Source organism: Macrobrachium nipponense, chromosome 49, assembly GCF_015104395.2.
Source record: "Macrobrachium nipponense isolate FS-2020 chromosome 49, ASM1510439v2, whole genome shotgun sequence".
In the NCBI taxonomy this organism is placed as follows: domain Eukaryota; kingdom Metazoa; phylum Arthropoda; class Malacostraca; order Decapoda; family Palaemonidae; genus Macrobrachium; species Macrobrachium nipponense.
The window spans coordinates 19,648,840-19,664,177 of NC_087224.1; the positions used below are offsets into that span (position 1 = coordinate 19,648,840).

At 39.4% G+C, this 15,338-nt stretch overlaps 1 protein-coding gene and 1 non-coding gene across 2 annotated transcripts; one reads left to right on the forward strand and one right to left on the reverse strand.

The window, feature by feature from the left end:
• Nucleotides 1-216: 216 nt before the first annotated feature.
• On the reverse strand, nt 217-335 carry LOC135205373 (5S ribosomal RNA). The gene has a single exon (XR_010312523.1). It is a non-coding gene; the product is annotated as a 5S ribosomal RNA (ribosomal RNA).
• A 2,373-nt stretch (nt 336-2,708) lies between these two features.
• LOC135205260 (synaptonemal complex protein 1-like) lies at nt 2,709-5,063 on the forward strand. Its single transcript, XM_064235610.1, has one exon. It carries the CDS (start codon nt 2,709-2,711, stop codon nt 5,061-5,063), a length of 2,355 nt encoding a protein of 784 aa, XP_064091680.1.
• Nucleotides 5,064-15,338: the final 10,275 nt, after the last annotated feature.

The window sequence follows — 15,338 nt, forward strand, 5'->3', positions numbered from 1 at the left end:
TTTATTTGATGAATACAGCTCGGTGTTAAAAATATTTTTATTTCTGGTTATTATTATTATTATTATCATTATTATTATTATTATTATTATTATTTCGGAAGGAGACCCTCTCGTGGACATGTTTTGTTAAAAATTATTGCTGCTTCAGCACTATTAATCTTGTAGAGAGTCTTCTCTATTTTTCTGATGACGGCTTTCTCGCTGTATAAATCTAGACGCCAACAGCATCTGGTTTTCCCAGGCGGTCACCCATCCAAGTACTGACCAGACCCAACGTTGCTTAACTTCGCTGATCGGACGAGAAGCGGTGCTTTCAACGTGGTGTAGCCGTTGGCATTCGAGTGCTTGTTGTTGTTGTTGTTGAAGATTAAGCTGACCTTATGCCAGCACGGGCTTTAGCTAAAAGCTAAATTTTTTCAGGTGGTTAAGGTGATTTTAAGTTGAAAGATAAAAAGAGTAAAAAAAATTAAATTAAAAACCTTATTTGAATTTATATACAATATTTTTGTTTTCTGGCATCTTTTTAATAAATTATTTTAGCTTTTGTCTAAATTTTAATGTTATATTCATTTTCATATTTTTATTAAATTATTTTTAAATAAAAATCAGTTATCGAAATAAGGGCGAAAATTCTTAAAATACTGTATTTATTCCGTTTCCCCCCCCCCCCCCTTTTTTTTTTTATCGAATTTTTATATTGATTTTTGAAACAAAAAATACCCAAAATAAAAAAGGAAATATACTCAATAATATCTTGCGCATATTCATAGATGCATTTTTAAAACATTTTACGTTCTATTTCTGGGCGATTTTTAAAATAATTTTTAAAATAAAAATCAGTCATCAAAAAGAGGGAAAAGCTATCAAAGTTAGTGAATTCAAATGAATTTTTTAACTGATTTCAATTTTAAATACATTGTATTATTTTAGCCAATTTTCTGAATGATTTTTGAAACAAAAATCATCTATCAAAAATAGGAACAAACTCTAAAACATATTGTACAAAAATTAAAATACTTTTAAAAATTATTTTTGAAATAGAAAACTGTCATCAAAAACATAAGAAAATTTTAACCGATTTTTCAGTGATTTTTGAAACAAAAATCAGTCATCAAAAAGATAAGAAAATTTCAAAAAAATACTGTGTAAAAACTGAAATATTTCTTAAAACGTTTTATGCTACATTCATTCTCCCAAAAAGAGTGGACAATCAAAAAAGAATAATTATTTTAACATTTTTGTTTGAAAGTCATTCCTCTTTTTGATGGATGATTTTTCCTTCAAAATTCATTTAGAAAATTGGCTAAAAATCGGAGAAGGAACTTGGAATTAAAAGCAGTTTATAAAAGATTTAATTTGAATCCAATATTTTTAATAATTTTGGCCAGATTTTAATAACTTATTTTGTTTTAAAAATTATTTCAAAAGTAACCTAAAATTCGGACAATAAATGTAACATAAAATCATTTTGGAAATATATAAATTTTATGCACAATATTTTTGAGTTTTTACCTCCTTTATTTTGTCCGTTTTTGTATCAAAAATCAATTTAGGAATAGCCTGAAAAAGTGATTTTTGGTTCAAAAACAAAAATCATTTAAGAAATCAACGAATATAACATAAAAAATTTTAAATCACATTTCAATTCATATACGAAACTTTTAAGATTTTTTAAACATTGATTTGTCTTTAAGGAATCATTTTAAAAATCGGCTAAAAATAGGACAATAAATTTATCATAAAATAGTTTTATCTCTCTCTCTCTCTCTCTCTCTCGAGCATGCGTGAACTTCCGTATATAAAGACTTTCATAACTTTGAGAATAAATAAAAGAAAATAACATGCGTGCGAGCTCGTGTGCACATCCTAACTTTACGAATTAAGAATCAAACAAAAACATAATAATATTAATATAAAGACTTGAAAAGTTCACAAATCTTTCATATATGTGTACAATATATGTGTACATTCATATATAGAGGCTTTATACCTTTATCTACTGAGAATCGAGCATCAAAAATTGAAAAAAATTATTCACACAAAGACCTCGAAAACCCAAGACAGCCGAAGAACAAGATATTACGTTAAATACCCCGTTCCTTAAATACCCCGTTCCTTAAATGCCCTGTTCCTTAAATGGCCACTCCTGCAAATGCCCTGTTCCTTAAATGCCCACTCCCTTAAATGAGAATAGAAAATTGGTAGATTTGCTGTATTGCAACATTAAACTTCAAGAATCTATAACATATGATGTGTAAAATTTCAATTAACTCTGGATTTAATATGAATTTTACGTCTTTTATAGAACATTTCCATCTTTTCTCCCTCATTAGATGGACCAGGAAGTCAGCCTGTAGTGTCTGTTATCTGAGAAATGTGCGAGTCTGTGGGAAGCGTCTGGAGAAATCCAGTCTGTCTTCGGAATCGTTACTGGACTGGAGAAACCCCCATTGGATTAAAACGTCTTCTTGAGGAAGTCTTCAGGAATCCAGGATCCTTAGAAGTCATCTTAAGCTCCTGAAGTACTGCTACTGGAGAAACGCCCATTGGATTACAACGTCTTCCTGAGGAATCTTCAAGACTCCAGCAGTTTTCAGCTCCGTCTGCTGCAGCCTCGCAAATCTCGAAGACGGTGTGGATCACAGGGCATATTTGAAAACTAATCGTAGTGACAGCGTGGTGGGAAACTATACAAATACTACTGAACAATGATTGGTACAGTTAATATTGTATTTGATGCTGGCATGGCTCATTTAATTTGCGGAGTCATGATTTTATTGCTTATATTTAGCGCTCTTCCTGCTTTTGTGTTCAACAAATTGATGCAGAAGAGACGTAATAACAAGGAACTCACTCTAAACCAGGACAAAGTGGACGGGTTGCAGCGAGAGCTGGAGGCTGCCCACAGGAGGAATCACAACCTTCATGAAATCATTCGAAGCAAAATAAAAAAAGACTGTAACGGATTGATAACGAACGACGAAGTTGACAAAGAGGTCCGACACATTCAGGATCTCTTGGACTTGGCAGACGAAACCGACGTGAAGATCCAGGAAGCCGAGAGGAAGGTTGAAACTTTCGGTTCCGAAAACCAAAAACTGCGGAAGGAAGCTCAGGACAACGAAAAAGCTTTGGATGAATATCGAAAGCAAATTGTACACCTGAAGGAATTGAACTTGACGCTGGAAAAAGACCTTTTCGAGAATAAACGCCACATTCAAGATCTTGAAAACATCAATGTGGCTCAAGGAAAGGAACTTAGTCAGAAGAATCGCCATATTGAATGTCTGGAAGGCAGGAATTTGGCGATGAAAACCGACCTTACCGAGAAGAAACGCCAAATTCAAGGTCTGGAGGACATGAATGTGGCGATGAAAACCGAACTTAGCGAAGTGAAACGCCACATTCAAAGTCTAGAAGTCACTAACAGGGCGAAGGAGGAAACTCTCTGTGAGAAGGAGAGACAGATTGAAGAGATGACAAAAAACAACGCCCTGAAAGAAGAACAGTTAGAGGACTACCGCAAGTTACTCGACGAGCTGCAGAAAGAGATTGGGATGCTGGAGTCCAAAGCGCGAGATTTTGATGCACTTGAGAGTCAAAACAGGAGAAATGAACAAAATCTCCTTGCCTGCGAACAACATATTGAAAACCTCCAGAAGAAATTGCAGGAGAGGAACGAGGAAGTGAACAAGCTTGTCCAATGTGAGATGGAAGTTGAAATTTTAAGAAAGGAATTAGAGGACAGACAAAAGGATCTGAGCAAGCTTGTCCAATACGAAAGGGAGGTCGAACAATCAAGGAAGGATGTGAACAAGCTTGTCTGTTGTGAGCAGGAACTTGAACAATTGAGGAAGGAACTGGAGGATAAAGAGAAATATATAAACAAGCTTGTCCCATATGAAATGGAAATTGAATGTCTCAGAAAGGAATATGAGGCAAAACAGGTGGCTCTGGTGGAAATGACTGGCCTCATAGAAAGGGACAAGAAAGTTATCTTTGACTTGCAGCGAAAAGTTGAAGAACTTGGAGGAGAAATAAAAGACAGAAATAAAGAAAGAGATGGACTCCTGACTTCAGAGGCAATGCTAGTTCAGAATCTTGCCAAATCTGAACTCTTTATAAGTGAACTGAAAACTGAAGTCGAGACGTTAAGGAGTCAAAAGGCAGAACTTGTCAACCAGCTGGAAGAAAATATGAGCCATCTTAAGAGTAAGCAGAGTCAGATACTGGATCTCGAGCAGAAGTTACTAAAGATGGAGGGATATCAGGAGGAAAAAGACAATCTAGAAGAAGTCATAAAAGAGAAGGAAAAGGAAATAGAGCATTTCAAGCGAGAAAGAGAAGACAACTTGAAAGAAGCACAAGATCTTCGGATACTAATCGCTCTGAGGGAGGAAAATCTCCAGGAATGCCAACAGGAAATAGAACTTCTTCTAAAGGAATTAGAAAAGAACCAGAACGACTTAGAGGAGCTTGTCTGTTGTAACTTGAGGAAAGAAGAAGAAGAGATTGAGAAAATGACGGAACAGATCCACCAATTGGAGTTCATGAGGTCTCAGTTCCAGGAAATGGTGGATGCCTACGAAAACAAGACCTCCGAGAAGGAAAAGGAGATTACCTGCCTATGCAAGGAAGTTCAGCAGAAAAACAACTTGCTGGAGGAAGGCATAGCCCAGCGGGACAATCTCAACAAGAAGCTGGAATGCGTCGAGATGGAAAATAGCCATCTGAAACAGCTGGCTGCTGAGGCTGAGGAACGACAGATAGCTGCAGAAGGAGCGCTCAAGGAGCTTTCCATCAATATTCAGAGGATTGAGAAACTAGTTACTGATAAACAGAGAGAAGTTGATGAACTTCGAAGCAAATTAGAAGAGAAAAACACTGAAGACGACAAGCTTGTTCAGTGTAAGAAGGAAGTAGAGGTTCTTAGGAACGACCTAAAGAAGAAGGACTTGGAAATCAGAAAGGGTAAGGAAGAGGCAAAACAACATGACAAACAAATGGGGAGAGTGGGAGCTCGCCTACAGGAAATGGTGGCTGCCTTCAACAAGATCACCTAGTAGGAAAAGGCTTGCCCCAAGAGAACTAGGCACCAAGATGAAGATAGGACATCCACTCTGGAGTAATATATATCTGTATGTATATACCACATCACCACATACACAAACATATGGCTATGTACACACACACAAACACACATAATACACATATATATGCACACTCCCCCCAGTGTGTCTATATATGTACACACACATACATACACACATATATATACACACTCCCCCAGTGTGTGTATATATGTACACATAATACACACATATATATATACACACTCCCCCCGGTGTGTATATATATATGTACAAACACATGCATACACACATATATATATACACACTCCCCCCAGTGTGTATCTATATATATATACTAACACATACATACACACACATACCAGACACCCCATACATACAAACACACACATATAAATATATACATACATATATATTGTCTCCAGAGGGATTCAAACTCTAGCCTGGTTCAGAAACAACAAACTTCTCTCTGATAAATTTCAGTTCTGCATCATTCAGCCTCCCTTCTCCCAGCCCATCCCTCTGACAAGATGGGGGACCTCTCCCTACTGGCTGGGAGTAAGACAACTCATCCAAGAGAGTATGGCCGAGCACCGAAGGAGCTGATTAGCTGATACCAGTTCTCAGGAGTCCTCTTCAAACCATGTACTGCCTGAAGTAGCGGGCAGCTGAAGGGCCATCCTAGGGACGTGGCTTGCTCCTCAGCTGACAAGGGTAGGGAGAAGAACGGTGTCCTGGGTCCTCCAGCGACTGTTTCCGTCAGAGGACAACGAAGACCTTCACCTGTCAGAGGCGTAGGTGGTCGATGTCTCCATCCGGGATCTCCGTGTTCCTGGCGATTTGCCGCGCTTGGTGGGAGCGCTGCAGATCGTTGGGAACACAGAGACCCCAGACAGAGACATCAGCCATCTCTGCCTCTGATAGGTGAAGGCCCTTGCAATCATCCAACATAAACTATCGCTGGAGACCCTTCTCCCTGTCCATCCCTCTAATGAGATGGAGGATCTCTCCCTACTGGCTAAGAGTAAGACAATTCATCCAAGAGAGTGTGGCCGAGCGCCAAAGGAGCTGATTGGTTGATACCAGGTCTCAGGAGTCCTCTTCAAATCACGTCCTGCCTGAAGTAGCAGGCAGCTGAAGGGCCATCCTAGGGACGTGACTTGCTCCTCAGCTGACAAGGGTAGGGAGAAGAACGGTGTCCTGGGTCCTCCAGCGACTGTTTCCGTCGGAAGACAGGGAGGGCCTTCACCTGTCGGAGGCGTAGATGGTCGATGCCTCCGTCTGGGATCTCCGTGTTCCTGGCGATTTGCCATGCTTGGTGGGAGCGCTGCAGATCGTTGGGAACACAGAGATCCCAGACAGAGACACCAATCACCTACACCTCCGACAGGTGAAGGCCTTCACTGTCCTCTGACTGAAACAGTCACTGGAGGACCCAGGACACCGTTCTTCTCACTACCCTTTTCAGCTGAAGAGCAAGGCACGTCCCTAGGATGGCCCTTCAGCTGCCCACTACTTCAGGCAGGACGTGGTTTGAAGAGGACTCCTGAGACCAGGTGTAGTCCAATCAGCTCCTTTGGTGCTCGGCCATACTCTCTTGGATGAGTTGTCTTACTCTCAGCCAGTAGGGAAAGATCCTCCATCTCATTAGAGGGATGGGCTGGGAGAAGGGTCTCCAGCAATAGTTTCTGTTGGATGATTGCAAGGGCCTTCACCTATCAGAGGCGGAGATGGCTGACATCTCTGTCTGGGATCTCTGTGTTCCCAATGATCTGCACACAAAGATCCCGGACGGAGACATCAACCACCTACACCTCCGGCAGGTGAAGGTCTTCGCTGTCCTCAGAAGGAAACAGTCACTGGAAGACCCAGGACACTGTTCTTCTCCCTACCCTTGTCAGCTGAAGAGCAAGCCACGTCCCTAGGATGGCCCTTCAGCTGCCCACTATTTCAGGCAGGACGTGGTTGGAAGAGGACTCCTGAGACCTGCTATCAGCCAATCAGCTGCTTCGGCGATTGGCCATACTCTCATGGGTGAGTTGTCTTACTCCCACCCAGAAGGGAGAGATCCCCCATCTCGTCAGAGGGATGGGCTGGGAGAAGGGAGGTTGAAGAATGAGTCCCATGGATTCTCCTGACAGTGGTAGGGAGAAGGGTCTCCAGCGACAGTTTCTGTTGGAGGACGGCACGTCTTCCACCTATGAGGTGGAGGGGACATCAGCTATCTCTGCCTCTGACAGGTGAAAGCCCGTGCCGTCCTCTAAGAGAAACTGTTGCTGGAGACCCTTTATCTCCATAGCACTGTCAAGAGAATGGCAAAGTACTTCCTGAGAATTAAACTTTTTTCAACCTCTTTCTCCCAGCCCATCACCCTGACAAGAAGGGGGATCTCCCCCAACTGGCTGGGAGTAACAAGAGAGTTTGCCAGACCTCAGGAGTCCTGCTCAAAAAAGGCCCTGCCTGAAGTAGCGTGAAGCTGAAGGGTCATCCCTGGGATGTGACTTGCCATTCTGTTGATGGTGGTAGGGAGAAGAATGGTTTACTGGGTCCTCCAGTGACAATTTCTGTTGGAGGACGGTGAGGGCCTTCACCTGGCAAAGGGGTATGTGGTCGATGTCTCCATCTGGGATCTCTGTGTTCCTGGCGATCTGCCACACTTGGTGGGAGTGCTGCCGATCGTTGGGAACATGGAGATCCTTGATGGAGACATCGGCTATCTCCGCCTCATAGGTGAAAGCCCGTGGCATCCTCCAATAGAAACTGTCTCTGCTGACCCTTCTTCTCCCTACCACCATCAGTAGAACAGCAAGGCTAGTCCCTGGGATGGCCCTTCAGCTGGCTGCTACTTCAGGCAGGGCGTTTTTCGAGTTGTGTTACTCCCAGCCAGCTGGGGGAGATCCCCCGTCTTTTCAGGGTGATGGGCTGAGGGAAGGGAGGTCGAGAAAAGTTTAATTCTAAGGATGCATTTTGCCATTCTCCTGACAGTGCTATGAAGAAGGGTCTCCAACAACAGCTTTTCTTAGGGGATGGCACATGCTTTCACCTATCAGAGGCAGAGATGGCTGATGTCCCTTTCACCTCATAGGTCATACTCACATGGACGAGTTGTCTTACTCCCAGCCAGTAGGGAGAGATCCCCCATCTCGTCAGGGGGATGGGCTGAGAGAAGGGAGGTTGAAGAATGAATCCCATGGATGCGCTTTGCCATTCTCCTGACAGTGGTAGGGAGAATGGCAAAGTGCGTCCCTAGAATTCATCTTACTTCAACCTCCCTTCTCCCAGCCCATCCCCCTGACGAGACAGGGGAACTCCCCCAACTGGCTAGGATTAACACAACTTAACTCATCCATGAGAGTATGCCAGACATCAGACCTCAGGAGTCCTGCTCGAAAAACGCACTGCCTGAAGTGGCAGGCAGCTGAAGGATAATCCTAGGGACGTGCCTTGCTCTTCAGCTGACAATGATAGGGAGAACAGTTTCCTAGGTCCTCCAACGACTGTTTCCGTCGGAGGACAGGGAGTGCGTTCACCTGTCGGAGGCGTAGGTGGTCGATGTCTTCGTCTAGGATCTCTGTGTCCCTGGTGATCTGCCGCGCTTGGTGGGAGCGCTGCAAATCGTTGGGAACACGGAGATCCCATCCAGCCTTATATCGAGACGACATAAAAGATAAATCTATTTACGCCGTACTGAAAACTCGACTGTGCTGAAGAAACTTGTTTTATATTGGATAGCGGACAGGAATTCCCAGCTTTCCAGGAATTAGGTCACTAAATGTAAAAATGGATTTTACATAATGTAATACTCGGAGAAATGGAGCAGATAGAAACTTTTATTTCGGCTAAAAATTCCTTGAATAATCAAGATTTTTTTTTCAAGATTATTAATTTTTTAATGAAATAACTGTTACATAGCTTTGAAACTTCATTGTCTTGTTATATCATTCTGGACTTGAGAGAGAAATCGTGTCACTGAAAGCTCTCTCTTCTCGCTATCAGCGTGATTGCAACTGCATGTACCTGTGAACAAACCTGCAGGAGGGCAAATGCATCATTGGATAGACCTTCTCCTCATCTCTTCTTCTTCTTCTCTTTTTTCTTTTCATCTCCAGCAACCGATCTTATCAGGGCTTGGCTCTCAGGCTGGCCCGGGGGCCGGGGGATGTAGGGGGGGCGTGTTATGAGGGATTGGAGGGTGGGGGGGACTAGGGAAAGGGTATTTGATTCCCCCCACCCCCCACCCCCTCGTTTTATTTTCTCCATTCCCGAAGAATCTTTTCGGAGCCTGGCCATTTTCATTCTCTCTTTCTCTCTCTATATAGTATATATGCATATAAGGGACCTAATAATGGGACAATCACAAATAAGGAAGCAGTCAAAGACCTTGGTGTGATGTTGAATAGGAACATGTTATGCAATGATCAAATAGCAATTATATTGGCAAAATGTAAAACAAAAATGGGAATGTTGTTACGGCACTTCAAAACAAGAAAAGATGAACACATGATTATGCTTTATAAAACGTATGTTCATAGTCCACTTGAATATTGCAATATGATATGGTACCCACACTATCAAAAGGATATTGCACAAATACAGCTAGAATAGAAGAAGTTAAGGATCTTGACTACTGGGAAAGACTGCAATCCTTAAAATTATATAGTCTAGAAAGGAGAAGAGAACGCTACATGATAATTCAGGCATGGAAACAGATAGAAGGAATAGCCTAAAACATCATGGAGCTAAAAATATCAGAAAGAGCAAGCAGAGGTAGATTAATAGTGCCCAAAACTATGTTGCGCTTGTCTTTATTTTTATTTCTCTTCGTTATGTTTGCGTGGCATACTTACGAGTTCTTATTCTCTCTCTTCTTCTTCTAGTTCTTTTCGTTGTTACGGGTAATGTTTGAAAGGTTATTTGTCATATGGGCTAACCTTCATTTATCACTTGTTACGGTTGAGTTTCTTTTCTCGTAGGAACATTTAGTTTATTTATTCCTTTCACTAAGTCTCTCAGGAGGAAATTTATAGGTTTAAAACATGGGTTGGATATCCTTGGGAAACTGGGCAAGTTAAACACCTCTTCATAAAATTTACTTATATTAGATAAAGTACAAAGTTCACTTTACACAATACACTACTATCACACTACAATGGAACAGAGTTGGAAGGAACACAGCCTCCCCGTATAAGGACTGGTTCTTGACTGAGTTTCTCTATAACTTCAAATGAAGTTTGGACCTAACTACTTCAATTTGCTCCTCCTCAATTATCCTTTAGGACACATCCTACTTCTTCATGAATGGCTCTCCTTACTTCCGGTGCCACATCTAGATTCGTCTGATTGGTTTCGTCCCTCGACGGTAACCACCCACTGAAGGAGTCAAAGTTCATATTTTCTGGTTCGGTTTGCATTTTACTGTTTTCAAAAACAAGTGCCAATGTTTTGGTCTGGTTTACTAAACAGCTATTCGTGCAATCTTATGCTGCACACATCTACTCCCTTTTCTACCTTAACTTCTGGTAGATTCTTCATCACTCTACTTTCACTATATATATTCTACCAGTGGTTTTCCTAACTAAATTTTCCTAACTATTTCTAGACAGACTCTTGTTGTTTCCTAACAACACTCGGCCACCTACTGGCAGTGACCTCAATGCCTAAAATTCTAAAAATGATTACATATAAAAAATATAATGTTGAAAGTAATCAAAAATGGTTATATATATATACAATAATGCTAGTATATTAGTTACTTGAAGGCAAATTTTTCAGTAAAGACATAATGGTGTTGAGTTTGTTAACAACTAACACTCTGACAATACATATAAAAGCAACTATGGTGAGTACTAACAAAACAATACTTATCATGGACACGATGGGGGAAATGTCAGACTTGTACATATGGAAAAATTGATTAGCTGCTTCAAGTTTGTCAAATGATTCTAACTCAAGTTTGGATAATTTGAAATCCTTGACATTATCAAAATTATTGATATGGCTAGATAAATTTAAGGTGTAAGAAGCAAAAATGGTAGGCTTGTAGTACAAATAATTCAAAATAACTACTTCAAAAGATGTCACAAAGGATTTTATGTTGTTAAACATTATCTGAGATTGATTATTCCTACAAGTGACCTTAGCTGTTACTTGATTCTGTGAAAACACTACCATTTCATCATACAAAATTTGAGCTTTGAAATCAGAACTGTAAGGGATATACTCACAGTTATTCTCCCCATTCCTGTCATTAATTAAATCATCGATGCAATACAATTTGTTAAGTGGCTCATAAAAGCTCTGGATATTGCAAACAAACTCATTGGCTTCAAGCATGATACAATCATCAAAATCTTTGTCACTTAGTTTCACCAACAGAAGTGAATTTTGTTGCAATGCAAAATGTACTATGCCTTGGTTCAAAACAATTGACTTGTTTTTTACTAGCATTGGAAAAGGGTAAATGGACATAAGGTTATTAACTTCATTATTGTTAAATGGTATCACTAACACAATGTGATCAGAAACCCTTTTTACACTAATCAAGCTATAGTAAGTAAGAACATCTTGCACAAGCGGTTTGAAGTGATGTTCTAACATACATTTTTCAATTACAAGGTGCAACTCACTAGGACTGATGAGGTATGGTGATAAAATGTTTTTAGCGGCTAACATTACTGCATTCAAAAGTTCCTTATGATTTAACAAAAAGGTTTCTGTTTCAAATAACAGTTGAGTCACAAACTGTGACTTGTTTAAGTCATTTATCTCTGTAGTAATATTCTGAGCCATGTTGTTAACAAAGTCCTTTAGTTTAACGATCAAATTCTGGTTCTTGTTAGTTGCATCAATGACTTTAGTCATGATGGTACCTCGTTCTGCGGCCCACATTTTTAATTTTTCTATTCTAGCTCTATCTTTATCTACATCACCATCAGTAGCTACACCAAACAAAGTGTTTAAGGCTGTGCCGATAAAAGGCAATAGGGAACGCTTTTTAATTCTCTTGGGTAACACTTGACTAATATCTTCCCTAAGCTTTAACAAAATAGAATTGTTCTGGTTAGTAGACATGAGACTTTCAATTTTTCCCATTAAACCATTAAGTTCTTGTTGCTGCTCGTCAACAGCTGTGATGTTGATAGTTACAACCGCTATGTCGTGTATCATCTTCACATGACCATGTTCTTTTAGGATTGCTCCCTTCTTGATTTGCAAGAGGGAGATGCAGATATCGCTCACCATGAGCCATAGTGAAATCCATTTCCTGCAAATATATTCTAAGCAGTAAACCTTATACAACAATGTTATTGACCTGTTGCACTTGGTCCTATCTTTTCCTTAAATTGTATCTCGGAGTCACTAATGCTGATGAAGTATGGGAATCATTTACGTTACTGTTTTCCTTACTACTTGACTCCTTTAAATCTTTAAAATTCTTTAAATGTTCTTCTGACCAAATGTCGGAATGTACTATTTTAATATGGTTCCAATGTGCAACAGTTTCATTTAAAGTTGATTCATGCATTAGCTTAAATTTATTTAACTTTAATCTTTCTATTACTCTATATGGACCTTGAAATTTAGGACTTACTTTAACATTAGGTCCTTCAACTTTGTGATTAAGCACATATACTTGTTGACCTATTTTTAAGTCTGGGACTACTGATTTCTGGTTGTAATACTTACTAGACTTTTGATGTAACTCCTTCAATCGAGCTCTTGTGCCTTTTACTGTCTCGAAAGTCCGTCTTGTTTTCCATGCAACGTAGTCTTCGTAATTATAAGTATGTCTTGGTGGAGTTGCTTCGTCTAATAAGGTATTTGGCATTCTTTTCTGATAACCATATAACAGAAAGTGTGGGGTTTCCCCAATAGATTCATTTACAGTGTTATTAATAGTGAACTGTACGTCTTCAAGCATTAAGTCCCAATCTTCAGTCTGTGGAGTTACTAAAGTTTTCAGTACATCCTTTATTTTACGATTTGTTCTTTCAACTGCTCCATTAGAGCTTGGTTTATAAGCTGTAACCTGACACTTGTTAATTTCATAAAACTCACACAATTTCTTCAAAATGTCACTAGTAAATTCTCCTGCATTATCAGATAATAATGTTTGAGGGCATGAATGTCTAGTAATTATTCTAGATTTCAGAGCTTCTGCTACAGTAGTTGCTTCTCTGTTTCTGACTGGAATGATCTCAACATATCTAGTTTAAGTAATCTATGAAAACTAATATCTGACGATTACCTCTAGTTGTGTTTGGAAATGGACCTACAAAATCCATTGAAACTACTTGAAACGGAGTTAATTCTGATGGATATTTCTCAAGAGGGGCTTTTACATTTACGTTACCCTTGTGTACGTTACAGATATGACAATTTTCAACTAATCTTTTAGCATCTTCATTGCAATTCGGCCAAAAATAGTTTCTAGTGACTGTTCTACATGTTTTCTTTATTCCAGGATGTCCTGACAACTTGTAAGAGTGTGTTAGTTCTAATACTTCTTTGGTTAGTGTGTTAGGTACATACAAACGTGAACAAGCATTCGGTTCATCTGATGTTTTATATAGAATTCCATTAATTAACTGAAATTCAGACTGATCATCCTCATTTTGCATTAATTTACCCACTATTTTTCTAATGTTAGCATCTTTTTGCTGTTCGATCTGAACTCTTTCTAAATCTAGATCTATGATCTGACAACTAAAACAGAAAGTATTAGTTGTGATTTGTTTCTCGTTTTCTTCTTGCGACCTTGACAAAGCATCTGCTATAGTGTTATATCTTCATGGGATATATCTAAATTCTGGGGCAAATTCTAATACACTTATGAACCATCTGTTAAACTTCATATTATTTGTGAACGCTCTTTTCTTAAATAGATCACAAATAGGTTTGTGATCTGTAAGCACATTGACCTTATGTCCTAGCAATATATGCCTAAACTTACGTAATCCCCAATATAGAGCTAAGCACTCTCGTTCGGTAGTGCTATAATTTCTTTCTGCAGCGTTCAAAACTCTACTTGCATAATATACTGCTCTCATTCTGGTTTTTCCTTGTTGCATTAAAACTGCACCTACACCTGTACTAGATGCATCGCAGGCTAAGTAAAATTCCTTTGAGAAATCTGGATACACTAAAATTGGATTTCTTGTCATCATTTCCTTGAGTGTTTGGAAAGCTCTTTCATGTTCTGGCTTCCATTCATAAACTACATCCTTCTTTGTTAAATCTGTTAATGGTTTGGCTATAGTGGCAAATCCCTTAATAAAAGGGCGGTAATAGCCAACCATCCCTAAGAATCTTCTTAAGGCTTTCAAGTTACTTGGGGCTGGATATGCTACAATTGCCTTTATTTTACCTTCCTGCATACGCAGTCCATTTTCACTGATGACATGTCCTAAATATTCTAATGATTTCATCATGAATTGACATTTCTTAATCTTTATCTTTAATCCTGCACTCTTTAGTCTTTCTAACACTGTTTCTAATGTCTTAAAGTGACTATCCAAGTCCTTGCTAGAAATGACTACATCATCTAGGTATACTGAAACATCCTCTATGTCTCCTCAAATTTGGAGCATTAATCGAGTAAAGGTTAGTGGGGCTGATGTAAGACCAAAGGGCATGACTTCAAACTGTAAATGTTCCTTATGAGTACTAAAAGCTGTTAAGGGCTTGGATTCTTCGTCTAAAGGTACTTGCCAATATCCACTAAGCAAGTCTAGTGACGTAAATATCTTTGCTCCACCTAATTGAGCTAACATATCATTTATAACTGGCATGGGCATCCTATCTGGAATGGTGTGTGAATTTTATTTCCGATAATCTATTACCATTCTCCAACTGCCATCTTTCTTTGGAACTAATAAGAGAGGTGAATTATATGGTGATTTAGAAGGTACTATTACACCATCTTGTTTCATTTCTTCAATTAACTGATCTACGATCGGTCGTTGACTTATTGGCAATCTATAGTTAGGGATATAAAATGGTTTAGTTCCGTCTTGTATTAAAATCTTATGTTGCAAAGTATCTGTTCTGCCTAACTTATCTCCTTCTAAGGCAATGACATCCCTATACCTTTCCAATATTTGTAATAGTTTAACTCTATTCTGAGGAAAGTCTGTATTATTTACTTCTTTATTTAGAATTGAACTTGGTTCTGTGCTAGAGAAGAATGCTTTTTCACTTAGTGTTAGTAAAGGATTATTCACTACAATTCCTGTACAAAATTCTATA